This window comes from Coloeus monedula, assembly GCF_965178545.1.
Source record: "Coloeus monedula genome assembly, chromosome: 20".
Taxonomy (NCBI): Eukaryota; Metazoa; Chordata; class Aves; order Passeriformes; family Corvidae; genus Coloeus; species Coloeus monedula.
This window is the reverse complement of record NC_138800.1, coordinates 6,370,307-6,396,462: the sequence shown is the minus strand read 5'-3', so window position 1 is coordinate 6,396,462 and position 26,156 is coordinate 6,370,307. Positions and strand designations below refer to the sequence as shown.

General features: G+C 41.9%; 1 protein-coding gene across 1 annotated transcript; it reads right to left on the bottom strand.

Moving 5' to 3' along the window:
- Window positions 1-3,158: 3,158 nt before the first annotated feature.
- RPA1 (replication protein A1) lies at window positions 3,159-26,150 on the bottom strand. The gene is made up of 17 exons (XM_082294406.1): window positions 26,048-26,150; window positions 25,664-25,711; window positions 25,323-25,401; window positions 24,694-24,802; window positions 23,720-23,808; window positions 19,063-19,149; window positions 17,675-17,807; window positions 16,591-16,693; window positions 15,400-15,468; window positions 15,067-15,259; window positions 13,840-13,979; window positions 12,081-12,229; window positions 10,670-10,802; window positions 9,313-9,489; window positions 7,918-8,025; window positions 4,564-4,650; window positions 3,159-4,189 (listed from the first exon to the last, which is right to left on the bottom strand). Exons 1-17 carry the CDS (start codon window positions 26,078-26,080, stop codon window positions 4,082-4,084), a joined length of 1,845 nt encoding a protein of 614 aa, XP_082150532.1. The 5' UTR covers window positions 26,081-26,150; the 3' UTR covers window positions 3,159-4,081.
- Between the last annotated feature and the right edge of the window lie 6 nt (window positions 26,151-26,156).

Below are 26,156 nucleotides of genomic sequence, written 5' to 3'. Positions count from 1 at the left end.
TTTTAAATATGCATATGATTGAAATGCAAAAATGTAAACATGAAAAACAGACTTTAAAAACTGTAAGAAGGTCTGTGGGCCTCTTGCATCCTCACAGATAATACATTAAAGAGAATTTCCACTCCTTGTAATAAGATTACTGATATTTACTGCACTACTCCAGTATTTATAATGCGTAATGTGCTGCAGACCACTCCTTGCCATGAACACAGGCTTTGGAAGTAGGCAGCCTACTCCATTTCACGTTTTTCCTAAGCCTTTTATATCAAAGTGATGTGAAATTTCCCTTTCTTTCCCATCTGAGTCTCTTCAGCAGCCCTACAGCTGCCAGAGGCGTGAGGGAGGAAGCCCTGTGGGGTGGCCACTCTTCTCCAAAGCGGCCACTTGTTCAAGGGCTAGAAAACAAGGCCAAAGGAAAGATGACAAAAAAAAGGCCACAGAAGGAAAGTTAATATTCCCTCCCCAAGATGTTACACCGCATCTTGGGCGGCAAACGTAAATATCACCGAGAATTAGGAATCAAAACATCAGACTCATCAGCTTCCACTCTCACACCCGTTGCACTAAAAGGACAATCCCATCGTGCTGGAACACAGGAGCCCACACACACACACTCATCCCAGCTGCCAGGCAGAGCACACACAGCACAAAGCAAACCAGTCACTCCTGATCCATCTAAGACCACCATTTATTCCTTACAACAGCTCCGAGAATGTATTACTCCTCAAAGCTTGACTTCGGGGACAAAAAACCCCAAACAAACAACAAACCACCTGATGCATCTTAAAAACTCGGGCTGGCTCAAACAGAATCTCCCCTCCAGGGACTCGTAAGGGGTCACTAACAGCTCATTTAAGATTCACGCCCAGTGAAAACACAGTTCAATCCCACCAGAGGGAATTAAGACAAACAGCAAACTACCTGAACATGGCCCCGCAGAGCACGCTCCAGATCTTCCCTCGGCCATGCAGAACTTGATGTTCTTGTGTAATTGCCTTTGCACCTGCCTGTTTCAAAACCAGCAGCCTCCCAATTTCATCTCTGCTGTGTACATTTAATTTAAAGCAAAACATGAGCAGCCACAGGAATCCTCACCTCACAGAGATCTAGTTACGAACAATTCCAGAATCCTTTCAACTGAGCAAATACATATTCAGCCCAGGTAATGGCTGAAGCCATCCAGAATAACCTGGACAGTAGCAGGGGAGATTTATGATGAGGGGAAGGAAGGCACACGCTAGTTTGTCAATAATCCAAATTAGCCTTGTGAGTCCACTTAATTAGCACAGACAGAAGAGCCCAGAGCCTTTGTGAAGTTTTCCACGGCTCGTGCCAGCGGCTGCAGGGATCTACCAGGGTTTGGATGGCTATGGCCAGTTGGCAGTGAGGTGGGAGGAGAATGGAGACACCTCCCCAGCTTCCTTGCTCTCACTCCTCAGCTGGAAATGCATCTCACTTTCCTTGGATTGACAAACAATTTATTAACTATTTACCTTCAGCAGTTCTAGACTACGATCAGGGGAAGGAAGGCAAGATAGATAGAGGCATATATCCTTTATATAAGTGGGAAATCATATGCCCCTCTCAGGATTCATTTTGCTATATTAGCTCTTCTAGGCCCCTCCTAAAAAAGATCCTCATTCTCCTACTCAGCAGTGTAGTCCTCCTCTGTACTCGCCCCAGCTGAGTTTCTTTTTTGCCTCTCCACATTGCAGGCCAGAGCTGTACATAGCATTCGAGATGAGATCTCACAGCAGAGGCTTATATAATGCTGTGGCACTTGTATAGCTACACTAGAAATACCTTGCCTCACATAGCTTGATGTTTTTATCATATACTAGCTGATTAAAGCATGATTAAAACCCTCCAACTCTTCAGTCACTAATGAGCATCCACTTTAGAGCAGAGGGTTGTTTTTTATTAGTCCTCAAATAAATGGCTTTTCACACAAACTGTTTTAAGTTGATTTTCTGTTCCAGTTGTCAAGGTCATTCAGCTGATCCTGTAAGATAACTTAATGCTCTTGGGTATTGATACCCTCCATCTCTAGTGCTCTGGCTGATGGCATGGAAAACCCAGCAATACGGATGTGCAGCAATTCCCTCTGGGAGAAGGAGCTGCCCCAGCAGAGGCAGGTGTGCAACACTCAGAGCTGCAATGCCAGCAAACACCTGCCAAAAACAACACCCATAAAAACTTCCCGGTGTATATGGATGGGCCCAGGAATTGGAAATGAGCCTCAGGGAATATTGTGCACTACCACTTGTTCCCAGCTCCCTAAAATTGGGAAGGAGGGATAGGAAGAGAGCAGTACTAAAAGACTGGTTAGCAGAGTGGAAAGATGGATTATCACCACTAACCTACCATTTGTCAATCCAGAACTGTGCTGAAGACTGTAATTTTCTAGTCAATGCTTTATAAGCAAGGTCAGAGGGAACAAATACTTCAATAAAAAAATGCAAGACATCAGCAGAAGAACCCAGTCATGATCCTCAGAATCCAAAAAAGAAGAGGTTGTGTTTGCAATTAATGGGCCCAGAATAATGTGCTTCATGTCCATCAACGGAAATGACATTTACAGTACTTAAACACCAAGACTTGAGATGACAAACAGGAAGTCACAGGGAATAAAGGGCACCAACTGAATACACGAAGAAACTGTGCTCTACAGAGCAAAATAAATAAATAAGTCTCACTTCTGCTACCAGAGACCCACTGCAGCATCGCCTGGATGCTTGGAGCTGTGCAGCAAATGCCAAGCTGTGAGCTGCAGCCAGGGAACACATAATTAATGTGATTAGGAGCACACAGAGCTAGCATGCTCTGCTGACTGAAAAGCCCAGTAGCATAATTACTGTTTTCTGTACTAGCTCTATGTCTGAGCAAATCTCAAAGCCTGGTTAGTTTTAGACTGCTGTGTAAACGTCAATAAAAATCCCAGAAGTGCCAGCTCATCAGCATTCTCAGGCACAGAAATGGTGAAAATATCACTGGATTTCCATGCTGTTAACATCAGGCAAAGAAGCCTCCATTCTTCAGTCTAACCTTAGAGTTTGTAATAAGGTAACATCTCCCCCAAGTGAATGCTTATTATGAAAGCTAATTAATTGCTTTCCAGTAATGAGAAGTCTTTGGTGTTCAAAGAAAGCAATATTCACTACACAGGAATTAAACAGTTTATTGAAACAAAGCTCCCTCCATTTAAAGACCTCTTTCTGATTAACATCATTACAAATAAAACCAAAGAAACTGAACATACAAACATACAAAACATGTATAGGCAGGAACTGTGAGCCAAAAAAAAAAAAAAATCACTCAGGAATCCATAGTATTAATTGAAGAGAAAACTAAAGCAATGCTTTGTAGTTGCCTGGATTTCCCTGGGGGATGGAGAGTCAATGCTTATCTGCCTTCCTCAGAAGAGACAATTTTGATTAATATCAGACCCATCTGACTCAGTCTATTAAACCCTGAAGGAAGGATATTCTTCAGATATAAGAGATATGTCTTTGATTAATAATTCTACCATATTGCCATTCCAAGCATTAACAACTGCATGGCACCTGTGGAAAGTGAAAGCCTTTGAATGCTATGGAAGGGAACTAACTTGTACTAATAGACCTGTTCTCCTTTGTCCATATCTGAAAGCTGCATGACACTGTTCCTCCTACCCTCTGCTGAACAAGTCAAAGTGTCAAGGTTTGTCACTACTTCCTTGCAAAGGAGACAAAATGGTTATATAATTCCGCTTTACATATAGGAAGAGAGCAAAGTTACTTCAGACATTCTGAGTGGTTTGCCTAAAGACCTTGGCAAACTGTCTAGAGATTCCTCTTCAGCGCTGTCAGAGTTTAACAGACCACAACAGGCTACAAAATCGTGGCCATCAGAGTGCACTCTTACCTAGCAGGGCACATCTCCAGAGAAATGCATCAAATCACTCAGCCCACTAAGCTGGGCTGCCACGCACGGTGTAACTAATGTGGAATTGTCACACACAGGGCGGAGAAAAAGTCAATGTAACGTTATCTATTGAGTTTTTCCTGGAACTTCTAGGCTCAGCCAGCCAGCACTGGCCTCCTCACCCCAGCTGAGCATTTCTCCTGATGTTGGCAATCAACCTCTTGCTGTATTCTCTGTAGTTCACGGGTTTGACGTCCATTGCTGTGGCCTTAATACGGGATTCATCCTGCGGAAGAGAAATCTTAGTATGTAAAAGAACATGAAGCACTCCAGGCATTTGGTTCTAACCTCCTTCTGCCCCAGTAAGTTACTGCTCCTGGTATCTGGGTTAGCTGGGAGTGCCAACACGACTCCCAGAGCTGATATGTTGTTTTCATGTGAAACTAGCCACTCTTGATGAGCCTGAGAGGGAGCAGCAAGGATCCCCTCCTTCAGTGCTCGAGACTGGAAGTCTTTTGTGTGATCTTTGGAATCTTCTGTTCTCTGTGAGCAAGGGAAACCTATCCCCACAAACATAAGAGGAGGAAGTCACCTCCTATGGAGACAAGTCGAACTACAAAAGCCACAAGTTACATTATTTGCCTTTTGGGCAACACTTACATTGTAAGTCTCCAGTTTCACTCGGATCCTGAACTCGTACGTGTTGAAGTTTGCGTTTTGGAACACTTCTTCAAAAGCCTGCTCGTTCTGAGGGAAGGACAAAGACAGGGATCAGCTGCAGACACTCCAGGCTCCCAGTAGTGCCATGAACTTTGAGAACAGCTCAGCTTTTGGGGAGGTTGGCAAAACACTGGGACTACCTGGCCCACACAGGCAGAGCTGAGTCTTCCATCGTCCCATTTTAGATGCCAAACCCATAACTCAAAACTTTTTAAAGATAAAAAGGTGACAACTTCCTAGCTGCCTAGACAAAGGAACATACAATTGCACTGAATCTGCAACCAGGTATAAGGGAAAAAAATACTACAAATCTACAGGAGCTGCCAAACTGGCTGATTCTGATGTTGTGCTGTGACCACAAACACTGACAGAGTTAACTATTTCCCTATTAATTGCCTTATTAGGCATTTTGGTTTTCTGCTTATCCATCAAAGCTGCATGTATCCTTCACATCCTGACACAGGCCTATCTAAGAGAATGTTCTATTAAAAAAGTGGATCCATGTTTTGAACGTGCTTTAATAACCATGACAAGACTCTGTCATATTTATAACATAAGCTGCTTCTAATTACCATATGAACACTAAACATCATCATCATCATTTATAACAGACAATTTGTCAAAACAGTAGAAAAGGAGCAAGTAAGTCGTGGAGACTGTGAAAAAAAAAAGTTTATTTTTGTGAAAATATGAGCCGTAAAAACCTTTGCTGACATTCCAAAAAAATCCTGCAGCCCCCTGATGATACTGACAAGTAATTATTAATGCATTTATCTACCAGATGCACTTGACTTGATCAGTCACTCCAGCAGCAGACAGAGCATCTGATCTGGAATTGAACCCACCCCAGTTCCACTCACATTCCAAGTGTTACATCTGCTGTTTTTCACTGTGTGCAGCACTATTTTACACTACACAGTGATTCTCCTAGGGTTTAGAAAAGCACAACAAATGGAGGTGAACAGGAGCAGCTAGGTTCACAGATTACAGAATTCAGGCATATCCCTCCTGAATATTAAAACCCCTTCCTTTGGCCATCTTACGGATTAGAGGATAAAAAACTCACTTAATAAAGCATTTAGCTCCTCATTGCAGCTCTGTCACAAACTGTGGTAACCATTAGTGAGTTGAAAATGCCCTCAGCATAGCAGTCACTGCTACCCCACATCACCTCCTCTGGTATCTAACAAGCACAGACAAGAAGCAGATGAAAAACCTTGCCCATGTATCTGTGCTTAGTGTGATCACGGGCTGTACATGGACTCCATCCATACTGTGAGCAGTGAAAAGACTCCCACCAACTTCACAAGACACTGCATCAGGTCTATCAGAGAAAAACCACTAAGAAAAGCTTACTGCAAATGCATCGAGTACCATTTTTAAAGGCTCATAAAAGTGTCAAATCAAAACCAATTTCTCCTGGAACACAAAGCATTCCCGCTCAAGGGCTCACTCCATATTATGTTCCATTTTCTATCCTCAGCCATTTCCATTAGGCAGCTCTTCAAAAGACATTACATGTTTGTACTGGTACATAGGATCTGCTGTCTCTCCTTCCCCACCCAGTTCTCTTCAGCATTAAAAGCGACTAAGAAATTTTGTTTAAACTCTAGCAGAGATTAAGCACGGCTGAAGTAAGAAAATATTGACAAGTTAAGAGTGTCTGAAAATGGAAATGCAAAAAGTGCAAGCACATCTAATTAGAATCCCCTCAGCAAACCATCTTCCTACAGAGCAGAGGTGTCCAGCCTTCCTAATGCCACAAAAACTCAGCACCCCAGAACCACAAGCTTTGTACCCTTCACCCTCTGACATCCAGAGTGCAGAAAATATCCAAAAATCATCCCACATTACAGGAAAAATAGCCCTGCTTTGCACAAACAGTGGTCTACAACAGTGTCTCAAGACAACAGCCTCAACAATCCCTCCTGCTTCATTTCCCTCCCACAGCCAAGCAATGGGTTAACCAACAACTGGGATATCTGTGGAGTCCTGGAATCAACCAGCCTTAGCCTGGGAGCACAGCAAGGCTCATATGCAATTCAGGAACTTATCATGCATTCCACATCATCATTTAAAAACAAAACAAAGCCACACAATTTTTATATGGCACACAAATTTAAAAAAAATATCAGGAAAAGATTGTTTTGGTTGGAAGAAAGAAAAATGCAGCAGAAAAGCACAGAGTGACAAAGGGAAGATAATATTGTCTGTTAGTGTCCAATGACTTACAACCTTAAAAACTGTTCTAATCTACCACAGAAAGATCACTTCAGCATCTCTGCCAATGACCCATTTTACAAATCATGGTTTTCATCAGACCCACAAAGTTCTGATGTTATTTGGTGGGGGAAAAAAAAGAGCCTTCAAAAGTGGGCTCACACACATTAGTTGAAAAAGCTTCCTGCCTACTTACAAAGATACATACAAAGTGTTCTGGAACTTTTTGGTTTTGTAAACAAATTTTTGGAACACGTTAGGGATAATGTTGTCAGCATTCATTGCTAAAACAGGGTTTTTATTCAGATTCTTCCCATCTAGGTACAATGATAAAACAGGCTGTCTTTTCTACTGGAGCCAACACGTGTTAAAGCTGTCAGTCCCCCAAAGGCTGTGGCACAACACTTGAGTGATCAGCTGCCTCTCCAGGTCCAGGTGATGAGGACAGGCTGATCTCCAGCTTTCAGCAGCCAGAAGAGCTCAGAGGTAGACAGACTGACTGTGGGAGCAAACTATGGGGGAAACCAGGCAAATCTCTGTTCTTCAGGCAGATGGCCTGTGGAAAATAATCCCGAGGAGAGTAAACAAGTCCCTGCCAAGAACTTCGGGTGAGGGAGAAGCAATGATTTGTGAACTTGTAAAAGATACTGAAGGCCAACATCTGGAGGACAACCTCAGGCTGGGCTGAGCTGGCCTATCACCCAGAGAAAGGGCAAATTTGTAACCCTTGACAAATGAAACAGAATATCCCTTTCTTTCATATGGTATTTTTTAATGTTTTAATAATGTTGTTAATTCCCACAGCAAGTACATGAACATACCCCACTGCCTTTGCCACATTTGCTGTACATTCACACACAAATATCAGACCATGCTTCTCTGAGGGATCAGCACTGGTGTTCCACACAAACCTTACATCTTTTCCAGAGCTGCCTTCAAAACATTACAAGAATATTTCCTTACCAGAAGGATCAAAAAAACCCCAAGAAATTTGAGGGCAGCCCAACACAAAATGTGTGAAACATAGTTCAGCTTTGAGACAAATGTAAAAATACAGTAGGCTAATTGACTGACCTTTTCCTTCAGTTCTCCCAGGAAAGCTGCATTTTGCCCAAGAATGAATTCTGCTGAATCTTGAAAACAAGTCACCCACTGATATTCCAGACAGTCTGCAATGGTCACCTAGAATACAACAACAAAAGCCAAAAGGTTATTTCATCCAGTTGCCTTTTCCTCCAGAAAAACAGAAGACAACACAAAAGAAGAAAACATCTCAGAGCTATAGAGAGTTTTAAATTTCCAGTAACTCTCATAGGCTGACCTGTTATGTCCCTTCAATCACTGAGGGTGGGAAGCAGTGACTTCCTACCTTTTTTAAGTTCCACAGAATGTCCATAACTTAACACAAGTTAATACTGGCAGTAGATTGAACCACAGGGAAAGGCCAACAAGATTATAGCAGGACAACACTGATGGATGCTCAGCTGTGTCCTGCTGCCACTGATGAGCTGTGAGCAAGAACAGGTATCCCACAACAACAACCACCAAGGGGGAACACCAGCAAGTCTGCAAACTGAATTTACTTTGTAAATACCTGAATACTTGAGCATAAATTCATGTAAATTTCCTTATAGCATGTTATGCTATAAGGAAACTATCAAAACATTCAAGGACAAGTTGAAAGATCCATTTCCAGCCTCACATGCATTTCCTGGCTGCTTTGACAATTAGGAATGAGGAAATGGGAGACACTGCTCTGAAGGCCTTGAGTGTACCCTCAGCATCCCCTTCATATTCTACAAGAATGACTCTGCTATGTAAAGCAGTTCATGCGTTCCTAGAAGTTATCTGATAAAAATTATTCAGAAGCAGTTTGTGTTTTAGTGAGGCTGCAGGGATAGTTCCCTTCTCTCTGCATGCCCACCTGGCAGAGCATTTCTAAGAAGCAGACACAACTCTAATTTATAATGTAAAACAGAAGAAGGTTCAATGCCTTTGGTGTAAGTGGGCATCACAGTAATAATCCCCAGACAACTTTCTGAAGCAAGCTCCATTAAACCATGAAGCAGAACAATACCTACCAAAAAAACTGTACTAAATATAGGTAGCAGCTGTAAAAGTGCAATTACTGCTCTCCAGAAATGCCATTTTACTTCAGTTTATCTTCACTACTGAAGAGGCGGAGGCCATCTGTACTCTGCACTGCATAGTACACTTGGAAACCAAAATCAACTGAGCTCGCAGCAACTTTTTGGCAAAGAGAAAAGCTTTTAATTGGAGCACTAGGAAAACAAACTGCTAATCAGCTCAATGAAACACCCCTCACTCAGGTAGAGGAGACAAACCAGCTAAACACCTCCTAACTCCCAGGCAGCACAGACAGACAGACAGCACCTCAAAAGATTCTCTTGCTTGGATTGCGCTGGGAACGTGGCAGGAACCGCCCTGAAATCCGATCCGGGTACTCACCAGGAGCAGCAGGCGGTACTTGAAGTTGGGGAATTCGCGGTCACACTTCTCACAGCGGTAAAGTCCATTTTGCTGGTCTATCACTTTCTTGTTGCAATCCTGAGAGGGACATGCCTGGTACATGCAGTTCTCTTTGCGCAGATGTACAATTGTGCCCACACAGCTAAAATAATCTGCCTGAGAGAGTGAGTGTGCAACATTAGCCTCAAAATACTCAATGTTTTCCCCATTCTGAATTAACTACAAAAGCAAGGCACCCATACTTGGATATTTAGGATTAGAAAGCTTAACAGCTATGGATTACTGGGAAACTGTAAATCAACCCCTCTGTTGCAGTAATTTTCAGGCTTCCATTATGTTAATAAAGCCCCTACAGCAAGATTATTTTGTGTTTCCATTGCAGGAAACTCCAATTGCTAGGTCTCCTTTAGATAAAGCATATTTGATTCTCCATTGTGTCTGTTCAAATCTGCACTTTTTCACAGGATTAAGATTCTGCACTTTCCTACGCTTCTTTCAGGAACCAATACAAAAAACAGAAAGCCTATTGTGTAGTGTTACAGATAAGCATTTGATTAAACTATAGCCTACAGAACAAAATACCCACTCACCACACTAAAATAATCATCATAATGGTTTAAGACCACGGTCAAGTCTTTCAGCAGAAAAAAATAGAGGCTGCTTAAGAAGCATGGGCAAAAATTGTCACAGAAAACAGCTGAATTACAGGTAAAGTGAGAGTGTTCAAGGCCAGGCTGGATGGGACCCTGAGCAACCTGATCTAAAGGGTGCCCATGATAAAGGGGTTGGAAAGAGGTGATCTTTAAGGTCCCTTCCAACCCAAACCATTCTATGATTTTAAAGGGTTTTTTTCCATGGATAAAAGCTCTTGTATATGCCGAACAGCTTGTTTTTAAGTTTGAAACAACAACAACAAAAAATTAACAATAAAAAGCAGTATAAGCCTAGAGAGGTTTCTGGAATGAAAAAGCAAAAGACCTGGGGTTTATTACCAGCTTTTCTATTGACCAAGTGTGCACCCTTGAAAACCACTTCCTCCTAATGCACCTGTTTCTCCTGGAACACTTTGTGCTGCTTATACGAACATCTTTGGGGTAAAAACATCCCCCCTTCATTTACACATGGCTTAGAATTCTCTTGCAAACAAAGTATCACGTTGCAACATCGACAACAAGCTTGGAATTATTTGAAGAACGGTAATATTAATTAACAGCATAAATTCCAAGGCAGTAAACACATACTGCTCAACACTTCAATAAGCAGAATACCTGCATAAAGCCTTGCTTTTTATTTTCTCCCCAATACACAAAGCTTGTGCTGAGTGGCCATGCTCTACCTTATCTCCTTGTCCCAAGTTCTCAGATTTGGCTTCAAACAAAGTTTTCCAGTTGGTATTTGCTCCAGCTGCTGGCCCACCCCTCACATCAGAGATGGAGGCACATTCCAGAAGCTGCCCCTCGGAGTCAAACCTGCAACCACAGAGATGCACTTCTATTTTTGGAGAGCAGACCATACAGACTTATCAAAAGCTTACGTTTATTTTCATGTGCTCGATACATGAGGGATTTTTTATCAATGATTGCAAAGGAAACAATTACAGTAATACGTGTATATTGCAAACAAAAATAGCATTTCAGAATAAGTTAATAGTCTGACTTAATTAGCACAGTATTTTATAAACCCACAAAAGGAGGACAGCTTTGTTCTATATAACTGCAATTTGTTTGCCAGCTAGTGGTCAAACCAAGCACTGCACACTTCTTAAGGCAGGCAGATAACAAGATTTAAGGGCATCAAGATATTTCCATAATTAAAATTAAATTACATGGTACCATTATCTTCGCAGCAGCTTCGAAAGAAAAAGCAAATAGCATTGAAAAGATTATGCTTCCTCTGTTAAAATAAGAAAGCACAGCTCTTCAGCAAAAGGTTGCACTGCCATCCCATTGCGATGGGCTTTGTGATTTCACAAACACACCAACAAGGCTCAAAAATTGAGCTTAATTAAAGTGTGACAGTAATAGCTCAGACCCACAATCAATTTTATCTCCAACAAGCCTCTGAAGTATGGGAGAGCCACAGCTCAATGACAAATGGAGGATGCCATTTATTTCATCCACATTTGGGTGATGTAACTGGAATTTGAAGACTCAGGATTCACAAGTCTGATGCTGTTGGCACTTAACCCTCTTCACACACACCACATCTCACCACGCTCATAGTAACAGCAGACAATTTAACAGCTACTTACAGGAGAAGCAACAATAAAATCACTTTGTTTTCCTGACAATAAAAGAGTTATTTTGCTATCTGAAAAATATCTGGCAAGAACTAGACACTGAGAGATGTCAAATAGTCCCTCCACACTAACTGAGTGCATATCAGATTCCACACAATGGAAAAGCCTGTGGAAAAAAATGCTGTTCTCTCAGATCATGCCTCAGAAAGTGGAGCTGGTCAAGCCTGATTTCATGCTGCCTTCCAAGGCTTTGGGTCAGCGTGCACTACCCCGATTTCAATTTTTCAAGGTCTGTCATGGAGTTAGAAGTTTTTTGAATTGAACAACTTAAGAAAGACAGCCTTCCAGGCTGTAGGGCTTGCAAGCCAGAGAAGTTTCTACAGCCCTGGAAGCCCTACCCTCTGCCACCTTCCCTCAGTGCTATACACACTGTTCAAGTACAACGAAACAAAACAGAAACAAATACTCTGCAGGAGGCTGAAACAAAGCAACATAAACACAATCATACCATCCTCGGAGTTTAAAAGCCTCTGGGCTATCAGGGTTGATGACAACTGTGCTGGAGGACAGGACAGACAGGCTTCTGCCACCAAAGTCAGAGACACGGGCTCCTTTGATGGCAATCACAGGTTGTCTGGAACCATCAAACTGTTCAGCCTGCATGTGTGAAAAACCAGAGAGCAGCAGCACATTACAGGAAAGGTACTGAACTTGTGGTGATAATTCACAGGTCATGACAACAGACCAAGTGGAACTACCCTGCTGTTTCTAAAAGGTAAGGTTTTGAACGGTGTCATTAGGAGTTTAAGCAAAGGTAGGTGACAATTTTCTTTGCAATCCTAGCACCCCGTTTCCTGGGGAACCAGAGAATCCTTAAGTCACACGACTGGTTTGCCAGAAAGGATTGGTCCCCTCTGTTAGCAGTTTTACACCAGGATTTTAGGAAGGGAGATGTGTTATGGGAATGGAAACAAAATTAACTGTTCATATCAGACTCCTCAGGAGATGAAACAACTCACTCAGCTGCACTGAGCCAATCAAGTCCATCTTACTACCACTTACAGAGAAGTGCAGCTATGCTGACCAAACATTTTTACTCAACTCTCCATCTTCTGTTTTTTATCTCATAAAGCTGCTCTAATGCTGTTCAACTGCCATCACCTGAGTAGTCTGACACTACCAAAGAACCTCATGGCATGAGAGAGGGTTTGAAAGGTATAGATTTTATGGACCCCACACCACTCAGCAAGCAAGGGGAGGATCATGTGCTTGAAGATAACAAATGAGCTGGAGTTGCAGTGGTACTCACTGTACCCATGAGATGCAAAAAGAACAGAAAACATCTCAGCAGTCATGGCAATGACTGTTGGAAAGGACATACAGATTCTAACCCTAACTGTTCCAGCTGCAAGCCACACATCACTCCACCCCAAGGCTTATTGATGCCTCTATTCTACAGGCAAGCAAACAGATTTAACTTTGCAAAATGCAGACCCTGATCTCTGTTGGAAGAGTTATGCCAGGAATTCTATACCAGTAGTCCCTCCTATTATAACCTAGTTCAATCTTAAGGCTTTGTGATACTGAACTTCAGTTTACTTCATTTGTATCAGCAGATGGTTAATGGTGTTTAGGTACCTACAGTATCAGTGCACTTGATCATTTAGCCATAAAGCATCACCGTCAAGCTGGCAGGATCACTCCCATTTTATAGACTGGCACATAAATCCCTAAGTATCTATAACAACAGTGGAAAACAAAGTAGCCTGTTAAAAAGATAAGGAAGCAGTCTACTGCAACCGTTCAAACTTTCACTTCCAAGGCTCTGATGCTTTTAAACTCCCAGTCTGAGACAGAGCCTCTCAACCTGCTCATTAGGTAGCAATTCATGCAGGGTAACATGTATCCCACCCTACAAATAAAATTCCTCTCATTTGAGACAGCCATAGCCACCAGGCTTTTCCATAATCAAACTGCAGCTCATACCCCTTCCTAAACCAGAAGCCCGTTACCTTCAGTACTTCGGCTTGAGACATAATGTCTGCAGTTGTTCAGAACACATTAGTCAGATCATGTCAGCAGTTTGTCAGAGAAAGGTTAAGAACATCACACCTGAACGCAACCAGACAGTCTTTCACCTTCTCTCGGCCCCTGATCCTTAAACATCCAGGGCTCTGTCAGTGCTGTGCCCATCTCGGGTGACAACAGCACTTTCCTCACCCTACACCAGGGAAGCTTTGCTTAAGAACAGGTAAGAGAGCACATACCTCGTTTCCCCACAGCGTAACTGTCACCAGCTTCCCTGATGTATCCATCAGATGCACGTTCCTCTTTGAAACCTCCCTGTTGTTAGCCTTCACTGTAATTTTAGTGACATCTTCGTAGCTCTTACAAATTCCAATTACATCTGAGAAACAGTTACAATTTAGAGTTACTCAAGGGTCACAATTGGGGAATACAAGATCACAAGAGAAGAATTCAAACCTACTGTCAGATTTTTACCTTGTATCCCAGCTCCCTATTGAAATGAAATCTGATATGGAAATTAAGTGTATTATGGTAGGAATGTTCCACTACAGAACTCTTCAGTGCTTTAATTTTGTTGACGCAGTCATTAAGATATTCATAAATGCAAGCCTCACCACATTAGAGAGATCAAGGCATTGTAGTATCTTTTCCCATCACATTCTGTCAAAGGACTTCAGTCCTGATCATGCAACACACGCTTGCTGTTAAAGCACAAGCAAGAGCTTCAAAGTGATTGTAACACAATGAAACAACCGGCTCGTGCCTCCACATATCCCTGCAAAATCCTACGCTGCAACTTTAACAAGTCTGCATGTTCAGGTGGTAAGAGCCAAAGCAATCCCCTTTGCACTCCCTAAAAATACACCACTTTTGCTATTACCCATCTACCTTTAAAATTCCCAGCTGAATGTCTCTGAATCACAGGCATCCTGTGCCTCTGAAACCTGAGAACCCTCGCCCCCACCCAAGCCTCTGATTTTTCCGGAGTACTCTGCCCAACGAATTACAGAAAAACAAACCTCCAATACTTCACAAAGCAAGCCAAAACAGTCATGCAGCTTGGACTTGGATGCAATGAATTATGCCAAAATCACTACAGAGATAATCACATAGTGAAAGAAAGCAAGACCACAGAAGGTATGAAATGCACACGTGCTGAGCAAGGGCATTTTTCTTTCAGCCTTTTCCTGTGGAAAACAGTATCATAGTACAATAAACAACTATCACCTACTGTGGTTAGTTTGAAGCACAAGATTGAAGAATAATTGTTATATATTGTTAGAAAACAGGGCAAAAACATCTTGAAAAATTGCCTAAGGCATTTTTAATGGCAACCACCACCGGATGACTTCAATTAAGAGATCACAACACTTGAAGCATCCTATGCTCACTACCTGCCCAGTATTCAGGACACAAAAGTAAAACTTCAGAGCTTTAGAATCTGCCATTTTTTTACTTAGACTGACCAACAATTGAGTCTTTGGGCGTGTTCTCCAAGTCAGAGATGGATACAAAATCAAACTGAACAGATGGAAGATGCTGGGCATCATCACAGGGCACAACTGAAGTCTCATTAGTGAACGTAATCTCATAGTCATTCTTAACAGCTGTATATTGCTTGTTAGCAGTCTTCAAATTGCCTTTGGTAAAATAATATACCTACAGGAGAAAGCAATGAAACAGGGGATATTATCAGTAGTCAGGGAAAATAGATTGTGTTCACCTTTAAAAATCCTTGCTAGGCTCAAGCTCTTCTTTTCCAGCTCCTGTCACTCTAAGAAAGCACAAAGCTACCATACCTTGTTCAATTCAATGAGTGGAAAGAACTTGTCTGCTTGATCATTGAATGCAGTAGCTCTAATCTCACCCTGCAGGAAAATAGGGGAGCTGGTCAGAACTGAAATTTGGCATGGAAAAAGATTAAAAAAAAAAAATAAAATCTTTGCAATGTTAAGTGGCAGCAGTTCTGCAGAGACAGTGGGGTCTGCCAGGGTAGCTCCAGGCATGTGAGAAACAAACAACGTTCTCTTCACATCTGTAGTTAAGAGCTAAAAATGACATATTCTACACCTGACAATCAAACCTCATATTCAAGTCTCATTAGTACATCTACAGCTTCAGAATAAAAAGCATAAGAACTACATCCATCATAGAGACACCTCTGAAAACGCCAGTAAAACTGGCATTGATGAAATAAAATTCAAATAGACCCCACAGCTCCACAAGTTAGCACACAGTATATTGTGATGGCTCCCACTCATATGTCTATAAGTAAGAATTAATAACAATTATACCCTCACTAGATATAAACACTGTTTAAACCAAAAAAAAAAAAAAAGAAAGAATACAGACACTCTGAAGAGAAAACAAATGCCTGGTGACAACATTTTACATCATTAACCTCGCATTTTACACTCAATATAATCTAGCAGAATCTTGTTTGTTTTCACGACAAAAGGCTGTAATTTGATAAGAGGTTTGACAAACTGCAAGTTTAGTTAGATTAACCAGATACCATTCCCCAAACAAACCACAGAGGAAATTTCTCAGCATTACAATAATTTGTACTCCAATTTCCTCATGAAAATTGAAAGCTTGTAACTTGGAGCTAATGCTGCTCTCACTCCCTGTTTTGTAAGGTGTAGCTCAGCCAGGAGGAGACGTCACTCTCAATCTACAGGAAACCACCACAACCCTCAGTATTAGGTTGTCAGCTTGCATAAACAACTCTATTTTGAAGCTGCAAAAATCCAGTCACACACTATAGACTTTGATGAAAAATAATCAGCAATGCTGCACATTTAAGACTTCATTCTGGATAAAAACTGGCACGTTGATGCGCAATTTAATGAATGCGGGGATACAAGTTTCAGTTGTAATAAAAAAAAAATCATTTCCGAAAAATGCACTTTATTTCCTCTATTCTGTCTTTATGAAAGGTTCATCAGCATCTGGCATGCATTATCTTTGTCTCAGCATATGACACTTACACTTTCATCAACCAGCTCTATGGAAAAGAGCTTTCCTTCACCACGGGAGTTGCTCCACGTGCGGATCTGGCCTTTTTGGGTGACCCGAGCACAAATGGTCCACCTGAAATCATGCAAGAAATCACTGTTCTGCATCTCTTTTCATCTTTTTAAAGAAGAGACTGACTTGACAAACCTTTGGAACTGGAACGTGACTATTTAAGAGCCAGAATCTTCCCACTGCACCTCGGCAACTCTTTTGCTTTCTGTTTTAATGGCCTAAACCATTAAAGGCAGAAAGTTGTAGAGAAGACAACAAAGCAGCCATAAAGCATCCAGTATGATAATAATAGTGAACAATCCTTCTGCACAGAAGCAGACCTCGAATCTTTTACTCTTCTAGGGTACATTTCTCACACAGCAGTTTGCCTGCTCTGAAAAGCCACGCCAGAACTCAAGAGCTCAATTATAGGATTCGCATTTAACTTGGGTAATCAAATCAGTTTGCATAACTTAAAAATGTCATTCACTAAATAATTACATCCTCATGCTTTTCAACAGCTCAGTAGCCGAAGTGAATAGCTTACTGAGCTGTTTTGTCATTAAGTTACCAAAAAGAAGGTTGCTTTAGGAAAAAAAAAGCCCCAGACAAGTCAATCGATTTTCAACTGAAATATTAAAACCCTATCAAGCTCAGCAGGGCAGCTGCACCAAGACAATGGCAAGGGAAATCTCAGATTGTTAAGAGTGTTGATGGAATTTAGATAAAAAAAAGAAAGAAAGAAAGAAAGAAAGAAAGAAAAAAAAAGAAAGAAAGAAAGAAAAGAACACCCTTCTCCACAGAAAAAAAAAAAAAAAGAAAACAAAATCCCAAAACAACAAAACCCCAAAAAACCAAAACAAGTGTTTCTATGGAAGGTTTTTTGCTTGTTTCTCTGGGTGCTTTTGTGGTTGTTGTTGGGTTAGTTTGTTTGAACGTAACCAATAAAGTCCAAAGAACTCAATGAATGATTTGACAGAGGCTCACACACAAAAAAGCACAACAAAGCTATTGTTCCTTCATGCCTGTGACATGAATACAGCCTGGCAAACCACAAGAACTCACTTGGACTGGTATGGATTCAAGCTGGCAATTGGCACCACTTTGGCCTGAGACCCCCCAGGTGTCTTCAGGGCACTGGGAGCACTCGCTTTTCCAAACTGGTTGGAGGGAGCGTGGTACTTGGGAGCAGCAGGACCTTCCAAAAACCACAACAGAGCAGAGAGCATTTCAGCCTTGCACACAAAAATCAGGTTAAAACCAACTCAAGGTACAGAACTTTCTCACATTGCCATGGGGAGCCACAGAGAGGGCAAAGTTCCAGGGAACACTGGAGATCCCTGTGCCACGTGGGCACCACAGAGGGGCTTGAATTTTGTTGAATCATTTCTGCTCTTGGTCACAAGTGTTTTCTAGGCTGCAAAATGCAGCAGAAGAGACACTCTCAGACCTTTAGAGCGCTTGCACTGAAGTGGAGATGTGTCCAGAGTCAAGCACTCGAACACAGATTAAGTGGCAAACAACTGTTTAGCATTAAATTCTCTAAAACAAAGGGATGGTTTGGGTTGGAAAGGACTCATTCCAACCCCCTGCCAAGGACAGGGACACCTTTCACAAACAATGTTACCCAGAGCCCCTTTCAACCTGGCCTTGAACACTTCCAGGGATGGGAAATGTTAGATTAAGACACCACTTGGGGGGGAACAACTAAGGAAAAATACCCCACACATAGTTTTTTTGACAAAGTGATACTGCTAATTCTCAACTCAATCTTGTCAATGTATATGCACAGAACTCTTGTGATCAGCTTTAAGCAAGGAAGGAAGGAAAAGCTTGTTTTCTGCTGCAAGTTTCTAAGCAAATGTCAAAATTTTACTATTTAAAAATCCTTCCTAAACACAGGGGTAAAGAATACAGACAAGTTAAAGCAACACCAAGAATTAGGATTGACAACTTTCTAGCTAAAAAAAAAAATCAAAAAAAAAAATCTACAGGCTGCCATTTAAATTGATTGCATCTTTCAGTATCTCACTGAAATCTTGATCAAAAAACCACGTTTCTAGATGTACTATCAAATAATTTCAGTGTTCTGCCTAAAACGTTTGGCCTCTATCTCAGCACTGATAACACACACACTTGTTGACCAGCTCCAAATTGTAGCACAATTTGGGTGTCCACAGAGCACTGTTTCAAGAATGCAGCATTAACTGAATAAAGTTGGTTTTTTTTGGTTTTTTTTCCCCTTGGGGAAGACAAGGGAAGTGGGACAATCTTTTTTTCACCCTTTTAAATCTAAGTATAGAGTTCTCTTGAGAGAATTCACCTTGTCAAGCTATGGGCTACCCCTCAATGGATAGTTTCTTGTGCAACACCATTATGAAAAGGATTTATTTAAATGGAAGCTGTAGTGTCTCACTGCACAGATCAGAATTCCTGCCCAGGATGACTCTTACCTGCTCCAGACAAATTGCCATTTTGTTGCTGTGGTTTGCTGGCTGCTGGGTTTCCTGCTGGAGCTGCAGAACGTTGCTGCCCTTGTCCTGGTAATTAAATGGAAAGAGACCATAGAGTAGAGTAGGGAGCACAGTAATTAAAAATTTAGAAAATAAGACCTGCATGCAAAAAAAAAATAATTAAAACCACAGAGAACTAAATCCAGGTGTTTTAAGACATAGGAGCAGCAAGCTATCTGTTGAACAACATTACCATGGAGGAATTCCAGTCAGATCCCTTTCCTCAAGCAACTGCTTTCTACTTGGAAAGAACTCAGGGCTGATGGTGATTTAAAAGGACAGACCTGAAGTAATCTTGACAACTTTTCAGTGTTTATCAGCTGCTATTGCTCTGACAGGTAGTTTCTGCTCCTACCTAACAGCTAAGATAAAAAACTGTGGAGAATTCTGTCTCACAACTCAGAAAGGGCCAAAAATCCACTGGGTAAAGTCAAACCTGAAGTTAACACAAGACAAAGAAAACACCTGCTGTATTTTATTTTCAAAATATGAAGATGTTTAATGTGGGGGTGATGGAGTCATCACTTCAGAATTCACCAGGGCCCCTCTTGGGACACAGCAGTAAATTGCTTAGGGAGCAAAGTGATGCCTTAGTATATATAGATTGTCCATTTTTTTAGATTCCAGGACTTTTACTTGTCTTAAATTAATGACAAATTACAAGGGAAAGAGCAGACAGGCATATCTAAAGGAAAAGTCCATTAAAAGACTAATTTACCATTCAAAAAATTTGAATTCCTTTACAATATAATCTGCCTTTAGATGAGAAAATATCCAACATTTTTGTCCTTCTGGACACAACTGATCTTTCAGGTCTTGGTTTGCAGGGAGACCTAGGCCTGAGCAGGCAAAGACCCCCTGATTTGGGATGTGAGGAGGAAGATGGTCAGAGAAAGTGGAAAAGAAGGTCAGACCAAGCCTGTAGAGCACCACGAGGAACAAAAGCAGAGAATCCCAGGACAGAGGGACGGCACCAAACTACGGGAAAGGAGCAGAAACAACACAAGGAGACCCCAGCATGGTGTTGCCTGATGTGGTACAGCCTACAGAAGTAACCCTCTGGTTATTTTTAATCCAAAAGCCAGGTCCTTGCACAAACCCCAATCTGCTCCTCTAACTTGCCGCAGTAGAGTCACATCGGTGAACTGGTGACAGTCTCCCTGGCAACAGCGTGACGTCAAACAGCAAAATGTGTATTTACTGCAGGTTCCACTAGATGGAGGAGCCAGGTCTCCCCCTTGCTCAGTGGCCTCAGGTGCTCAGAGGGTCAGCACTCCACACCCAAACTCATTTTGTGCAAGAGAAGGTGGAAAAAAACCCAACAAGAAAAAAGAGAAAAATATGTCTGGTCAGGGGTGGAATATTCAGGAAGAACAGAATGTGGGTATGAAGCAGCAAGAGGTTTCCTTGCTACTTTTGTTGCAAATATGGTTTTTTCTGTAGGAATTCTGTGATTTAATAAAAAAAAAAACCCACTGAAAACCAAACCAAAGACCACCACATACACTGGAACACGTGCGCGTTATGAAACACAAATTCACATTTTAATGGCTGCCTACCCACAGCCGAGTGTTTCTCAACAGAGTAAGAATAAATTCACACATCTGTGCATGTGTTCAAATACAGAAGTAGCAGAAATATCTCTCCAATTTTCTCGCTTGGAGAGCCTAGGGACTCCTAAACTGTGATTTTTGGTGGCTGGTGGCCTACAGATCACTTAAAGTGCTCAGAAAACCGAGGAGGCTGCCTGGTTTTTGCTGTTAGTTTTTATTAGCAGGAGGTGAAAAAACCAGCTGAAATACCTGCTCACATTTCTGCTGTATGTAGTGGGTTAGGCAAACTCAAGACCTTTGCCTGCAGCTGCCCCACAGCCCACTCAAAGGCAATAACTGTGTAACAGGAGCCCTCAGCTTCCAATAATTTGTCACCAAGAGGTTCTGCCACAGGGCCGTGACACAAGACCTGCCCCAGAACTGAGCAGCAGGGAAGGGAGAGGAAGGGAAAAAAAAAAAAAAAGCACTTTGAAACAACACACACCTAAATCACAATGGTGGGAAGGGCAAGAATAAGGAGTTCAAGTGAATGTGTAAGTACATAAACATTTCACCATGGAAAGATTAATGACAGAAGTTAAACATAAGTAGCAAGTCATTGTCATAGGGGAAAGAAAGTCCAGCAGCAGAGTAATTTGAATGAGATTAAAGACAGTAATAACACAACCACCCAGTCTTCAACAAGAACTGAAATGCTCAGTCTTAATTTTCAATACTATTATGAGAGGCTGCCTGAAAAGTTTTTATGATTTGTAATAAGAAGATTGTGTCTCCAGCTTCCTTGTTAGGCAGATTAACCACCTACTGCTCCCATGTAAAGTGGCCAAAAGCCAGCTTCTCACCCCCCTGGGGCCCACTGTGCTATTAAAGTCTGAGAAAGAATATTCCTTAATCCTAGGTCTGGCAGTCTGAAACCTGTACTTCAAGGAAAACCAAAAGTAGGGCTAAAAGATGCATTTTTAAAATACCAGAAGTTTTTTTTTTAATGGAAACCACAAAGTACATTTAAGATGCTCATTCTGCATTAGCTGTGTGTCCCTCAAAAACACAATTTCCTAACATATACAGGAATTTAGAGAATATGCAACTTGAAATACACACCTCTGCCAGTTTATCAAGACCTTCATGACAAATCTTGCAGCCTGCAGAGCAGCAAGGCTGGGTTAAGCTTACTTAATCCAAACTACTACCATCTTCTGTATCAGAAGCCTTATTGAGTATCAAATAAAAGGGTATGACATCATCAGAGTAAGATCAGTGTTAAAATGAAACACACATCACATCCTATTTGGCATCTTTTATCTAGTGCAAGCCCACACATATGACCACAGACCTGTAACATCTCCAGAAGAGTTTAGATTTGAAACCTTCATCGCAGAGTATTTTTGTAAGTCCAAATGAAGAACACAACTTTGATCAAAGTAATGGTAATTTTACCAGAATTTATAGTTAAAGGTATATTTTCAGCTCAGTTCTGTCAGATACCACGTTCTCAGTGGTTTCTAAGCAACAATATAACTGAAAAACACTATAGTTCACAAGCTCTTGTATCACATAAGCAGGGAAATGGGAGAAAGGCACAAAACAGTCTGCTCAGTAGCTATTCTGAAAGTCTTGGTCTCTACAGCAACTGTGGGATTAAACCATAAAATCTGAGATGTCAACACATTTTTTAAACAGCAATTAGCTAAGTAACTATCAAAGGAACAAAAGATTCTTTAGGCTCATTTAACAAACGCCCCTCTTAATTCCCTTGGAAAAAGTTAATGAAGAAAGATGTCTTTGCCTTTGCAACAGAGCAGATTTTTAACCAGAAGAGCAATGTACCTACCACCATTGTTGGACCAAAATATTCTACAGAAAACTCTTGCCACTAATGTGTGGTCCCTTAGTAATAAAAATATATTAGTTCACTTCTCTCAGGATAAAAAAAAAAAATCTTCAGGAAGAGCTGTTTGCTATTAAATTCCAGGCATTATCTGTGTATACATCACTGACAGAGCTGTTCAAATATTTTCTTTAAGTGCTTATTATTCTCCCTCCTTTTTTAAAAGATCAGAATTGGAAGAGCAAAATAGACTTTTGAATGTTCTCGGAGGGAAAAATGTTTTAATTTATAGAAACATTTGCATGAGAACTGCAAGCTCAGCACACAAAAGTGAGGAACACAGTAATTTATGCAACATAACAGACTCAAATAGATTAATGGCAGGTCAAATTAAGGTTCACCCAGTGCCTCAATCCTTTTTCAGCTGGGCATGGTAGGGATGGGTGCTTAGGGAATTCTGTGCTCGCCTTGTTTTCATACCAGTCTCTCGTCTATGCACTTGGAACAATCTAAGTTTTAGTGCTTCCTGCACCTAACATTCATGCAGAGGATGTATTGTTATGTTTAACAGCCTTTAATGGATTTCTCTTTCACATCTAATTGCTTTTTGAACCTGTGCCAATTTTTGGCACCTACCTCCACAAGTTCCATAATTTAACTATGCAGTTTAGGGGTGTGGTGCAGCCTTTGTTTTACAACCACTGCCTGACAACAGGAGAGCTGAAGAGCATCAAATGAACATAGGAAAGAGAGAGAGAGAGAGAGAGATATTCATCATTCTTTATTCATCCCCTCCACGCCATCTTAGACTTTTACAGATCATTATTCCATCTTCCTCCTCCTGTTTTCTTTCCAGACAGGAGAAATTATAATCTATTTGATTACTCATTATGAGGAGACATAAAATAGCTTCCGCTTACTTACTGGAACTCGAGGTAGAGACCACTCACTACAATAAAAACCTGTCAAGGTTATAAGGTATAGATGCTCCAAACACCATGGAGAAATTGTAGCTTTAGCCACAATGCAGAGTTTATTAAAATATGAACAACCCCCAGTTTGCATTACACAAACAAAAAGGATTTTCAAGATCTGGCCATCGCTGTTCCAGATATAAAAAAACTGAATGTGTCTTCTGACTGCTTCTTTTAAGTGAAAGAGAGAAGCTGAAAGGCTCTCAGAGCTGACAGGAAAGTATTTACTTACAGATACTCACCTTCATTGTATGGCTGGGGATTGCCAATAGTCCCACCAACCTGATCAGCAGTTTGCATGACATTTACATCCATCAGGATAACCACTCTCCTACAACACAGGACAGACAGCAAATAAAGACTTTCACTCCCTCTCCAAGTCCATCTCTGAATATCCTTGGCAGCAGATGAGAGAACCAAGCACTAAGGGCAGATGCTTTGGATGAAGGATCTGGATGACAAAAGCTCTCCAGTGTCAACAAAACCCTCTCTTGAGGGACAAGTAAGCTTGAAACAATATCACACTGCATCAAGGACAGGTGATGGCAGGCTGAATAGGCACGAAAAATAGCTTGGGAAACCATTGTGTTTTAAAAGGAGCAAAACCATACCAGATTTTATAAGACAGAATACATTCCCTGCCTCAAAAGTAGTCTTCTCCTAGAAAAAACACTGAATAAAAAGAATACAAACCTCAGTTCATATCCTGCTAGACATATACATAGCTCTTCTGTTTCACCTGGATCCCTTCTCATTTTGCAGTACCCCATCCCCTCAAATTTTCCTCCTATCCTATTTCCTCACATTTTAATAAAGGAACAGATTCCACAACACCTAAGTAACAAGATATCTTCATTGCTTCTTTTCAACAGCAGGTAATTTGAAGGAAGCTTTGTACAAGTATTTGGAGTATTCCAGCTGGAATTGGAGTATTGCAACTGGAAACTTTATATTAATAAACCACTGTACCAGACACATCTGATCCCACTAGATCAGATCTATCCCATCTGATCCCACTAGATGACTACAGTCACAATCTGCAATGTATTTCTTCTGTTACTGGTGCTGTGGACTTTCACTCTTGCACCCTAAGGCCTGAGTATTTTCAGATAATCCTAATCAAAAGCACTTGGGCTCTGCTTAGTAACAAAGGACAGAGCCTCCAGTAGTGCAGCTGCCTTTCTGTAGGGCTGTACTTAAAGATTAACACAAATACCTTCCATCTTTCAGGCTGTTGACAATGAATCTGTTAACCTGGCAAATACACCGGGCTGACAAGCGTTCCTCTTCCACCAGGGAGTTCAGCTGTGTTGCCAACATGAATGCTGCAGGAGCAAAGGAAAATACTGAAGAAATTCACAGTGCCAGCTTTAAAAAGGGGTTGCCATGGCTGGCCACAACTTTTTCAGCTAGTCAAGCATTGCACCAGATCTACAACTTGCTCAGTTGGAGACAAAGAAAACAGTGCAACTGCTAAGAAGTCACCAAAACTGACCATAAACTTTGCTGTAGTTATTACCCACATTTCAGAGTGCAGTGATAGCTATAATGTTTGTGTATCAAAGAAGTGAGAGGAAGATTAAGCTAAAATACTTTAAAATCAATGTTACACGTATAGGTTTCTGTATTTTCATTATAACCCGCAGCAAGTTAATTGCTTACATTTCACAAAGTTCCAGAAGACAAAGATTTCACCCAAATTACAAAATGCAGTGGCACAGTGTACACCACATTCTCCTTCAATATTCATTTCACCACTTCGCACCCAGTCACTAGACCAGGAACTTTATCACCCTTAGCATCTCCACACCTACAAAAACCTCACAAGCAGCTTATCATACTCACAGGAAAGGGTGTTCACCCCATCACTCATCAGCACTCGGTAACGTGGGGGCCCAGTTCCTGTAGCAATAGCCCGTGTATTCTGCGGGGAAAAAAAACCCCAGACCGTCAGTTCATGCTTGTCCAGAAACTCTTCAAGAACAGAAAGTAACATCAACAGCAAGCGATTCATCTACTCGGCTTTTCTGAGCACTAATACCAACAGCATAGCCCAAGCAACATAAGACAAAATTAAGAGAACTCCAAGTAGAGCAGCCTTGCTCTGCAGTGGAAGTTTGGCTGCACTCAGGAGCCCACATGCAGTCACCGAGGGGCTGGCACAGGAGGGAAGGGACAGTACTCACGATCACTTGCAGCACGGGCTTGGAGACGTCCTCCCCCTGCATGATGGCCTGGAGAAACGAAAGAGACGCTCAAAAGGTGCCACCACCTCGCTCGAGAACGCCTCGCGACCCACAGTGACAGAACCACACAATCAACGAGGTTGGACCCCTAAGATAATCGGGCCCAACCTATGAAGGGTTGTACCCAAGGAGCTGAGGGGGATCCGCCGTAGAAGAGCGCGGTTATGGCTGTCACCGCTGGACCAGAGCCACCCCCCGGGACCAGGCCCCGCTCCGGGCCTGGTTCTCCCCTCGGGACCGGGCCGGCCCCGGAACCCAGGTGCGTCCTTCACCTCCCACCCTAACCAGAACCAGGTCCACCCCAGCCCAGCCCGAGCCGCTCACCGCGATGGCCCCCTCGCTCAGCCGCACGCTCATGGTGCCGCGTCCGCCGCTGCCGCCAAATCCTCCCGCCGCCGCTGCCGCCACCGCCTCCTTCCGGCTTCGCCTTGCG

What these genes read in the sequence shown, in the direction of transcription:
- RPA1 (XM_082294406.1), bottom strand. Translation starts at nt 26,080, where the DNA reads ATGAGCGTGCGGCTGAGCGAGGGGGCCATCGCG. An exon ending in TGGCAATTTGTCTGGAGCAG is followed by an intron (nt 17,808 to 19,062) that starts GTAAGAGTCATC and finishes GGTTTTTGGAAG; the next exon opens with GTCCTGCTGCTCCCAAGTAC. An exon ending in TGAAACTGGAGACTTACAAT is followed by an intron (nt 4,190 to 4,563) that starts GTAAGTGTTGCC and finishes TCTCTTCCGCAG; the next exon opens with GATGAATCCCGTATTAAGGC.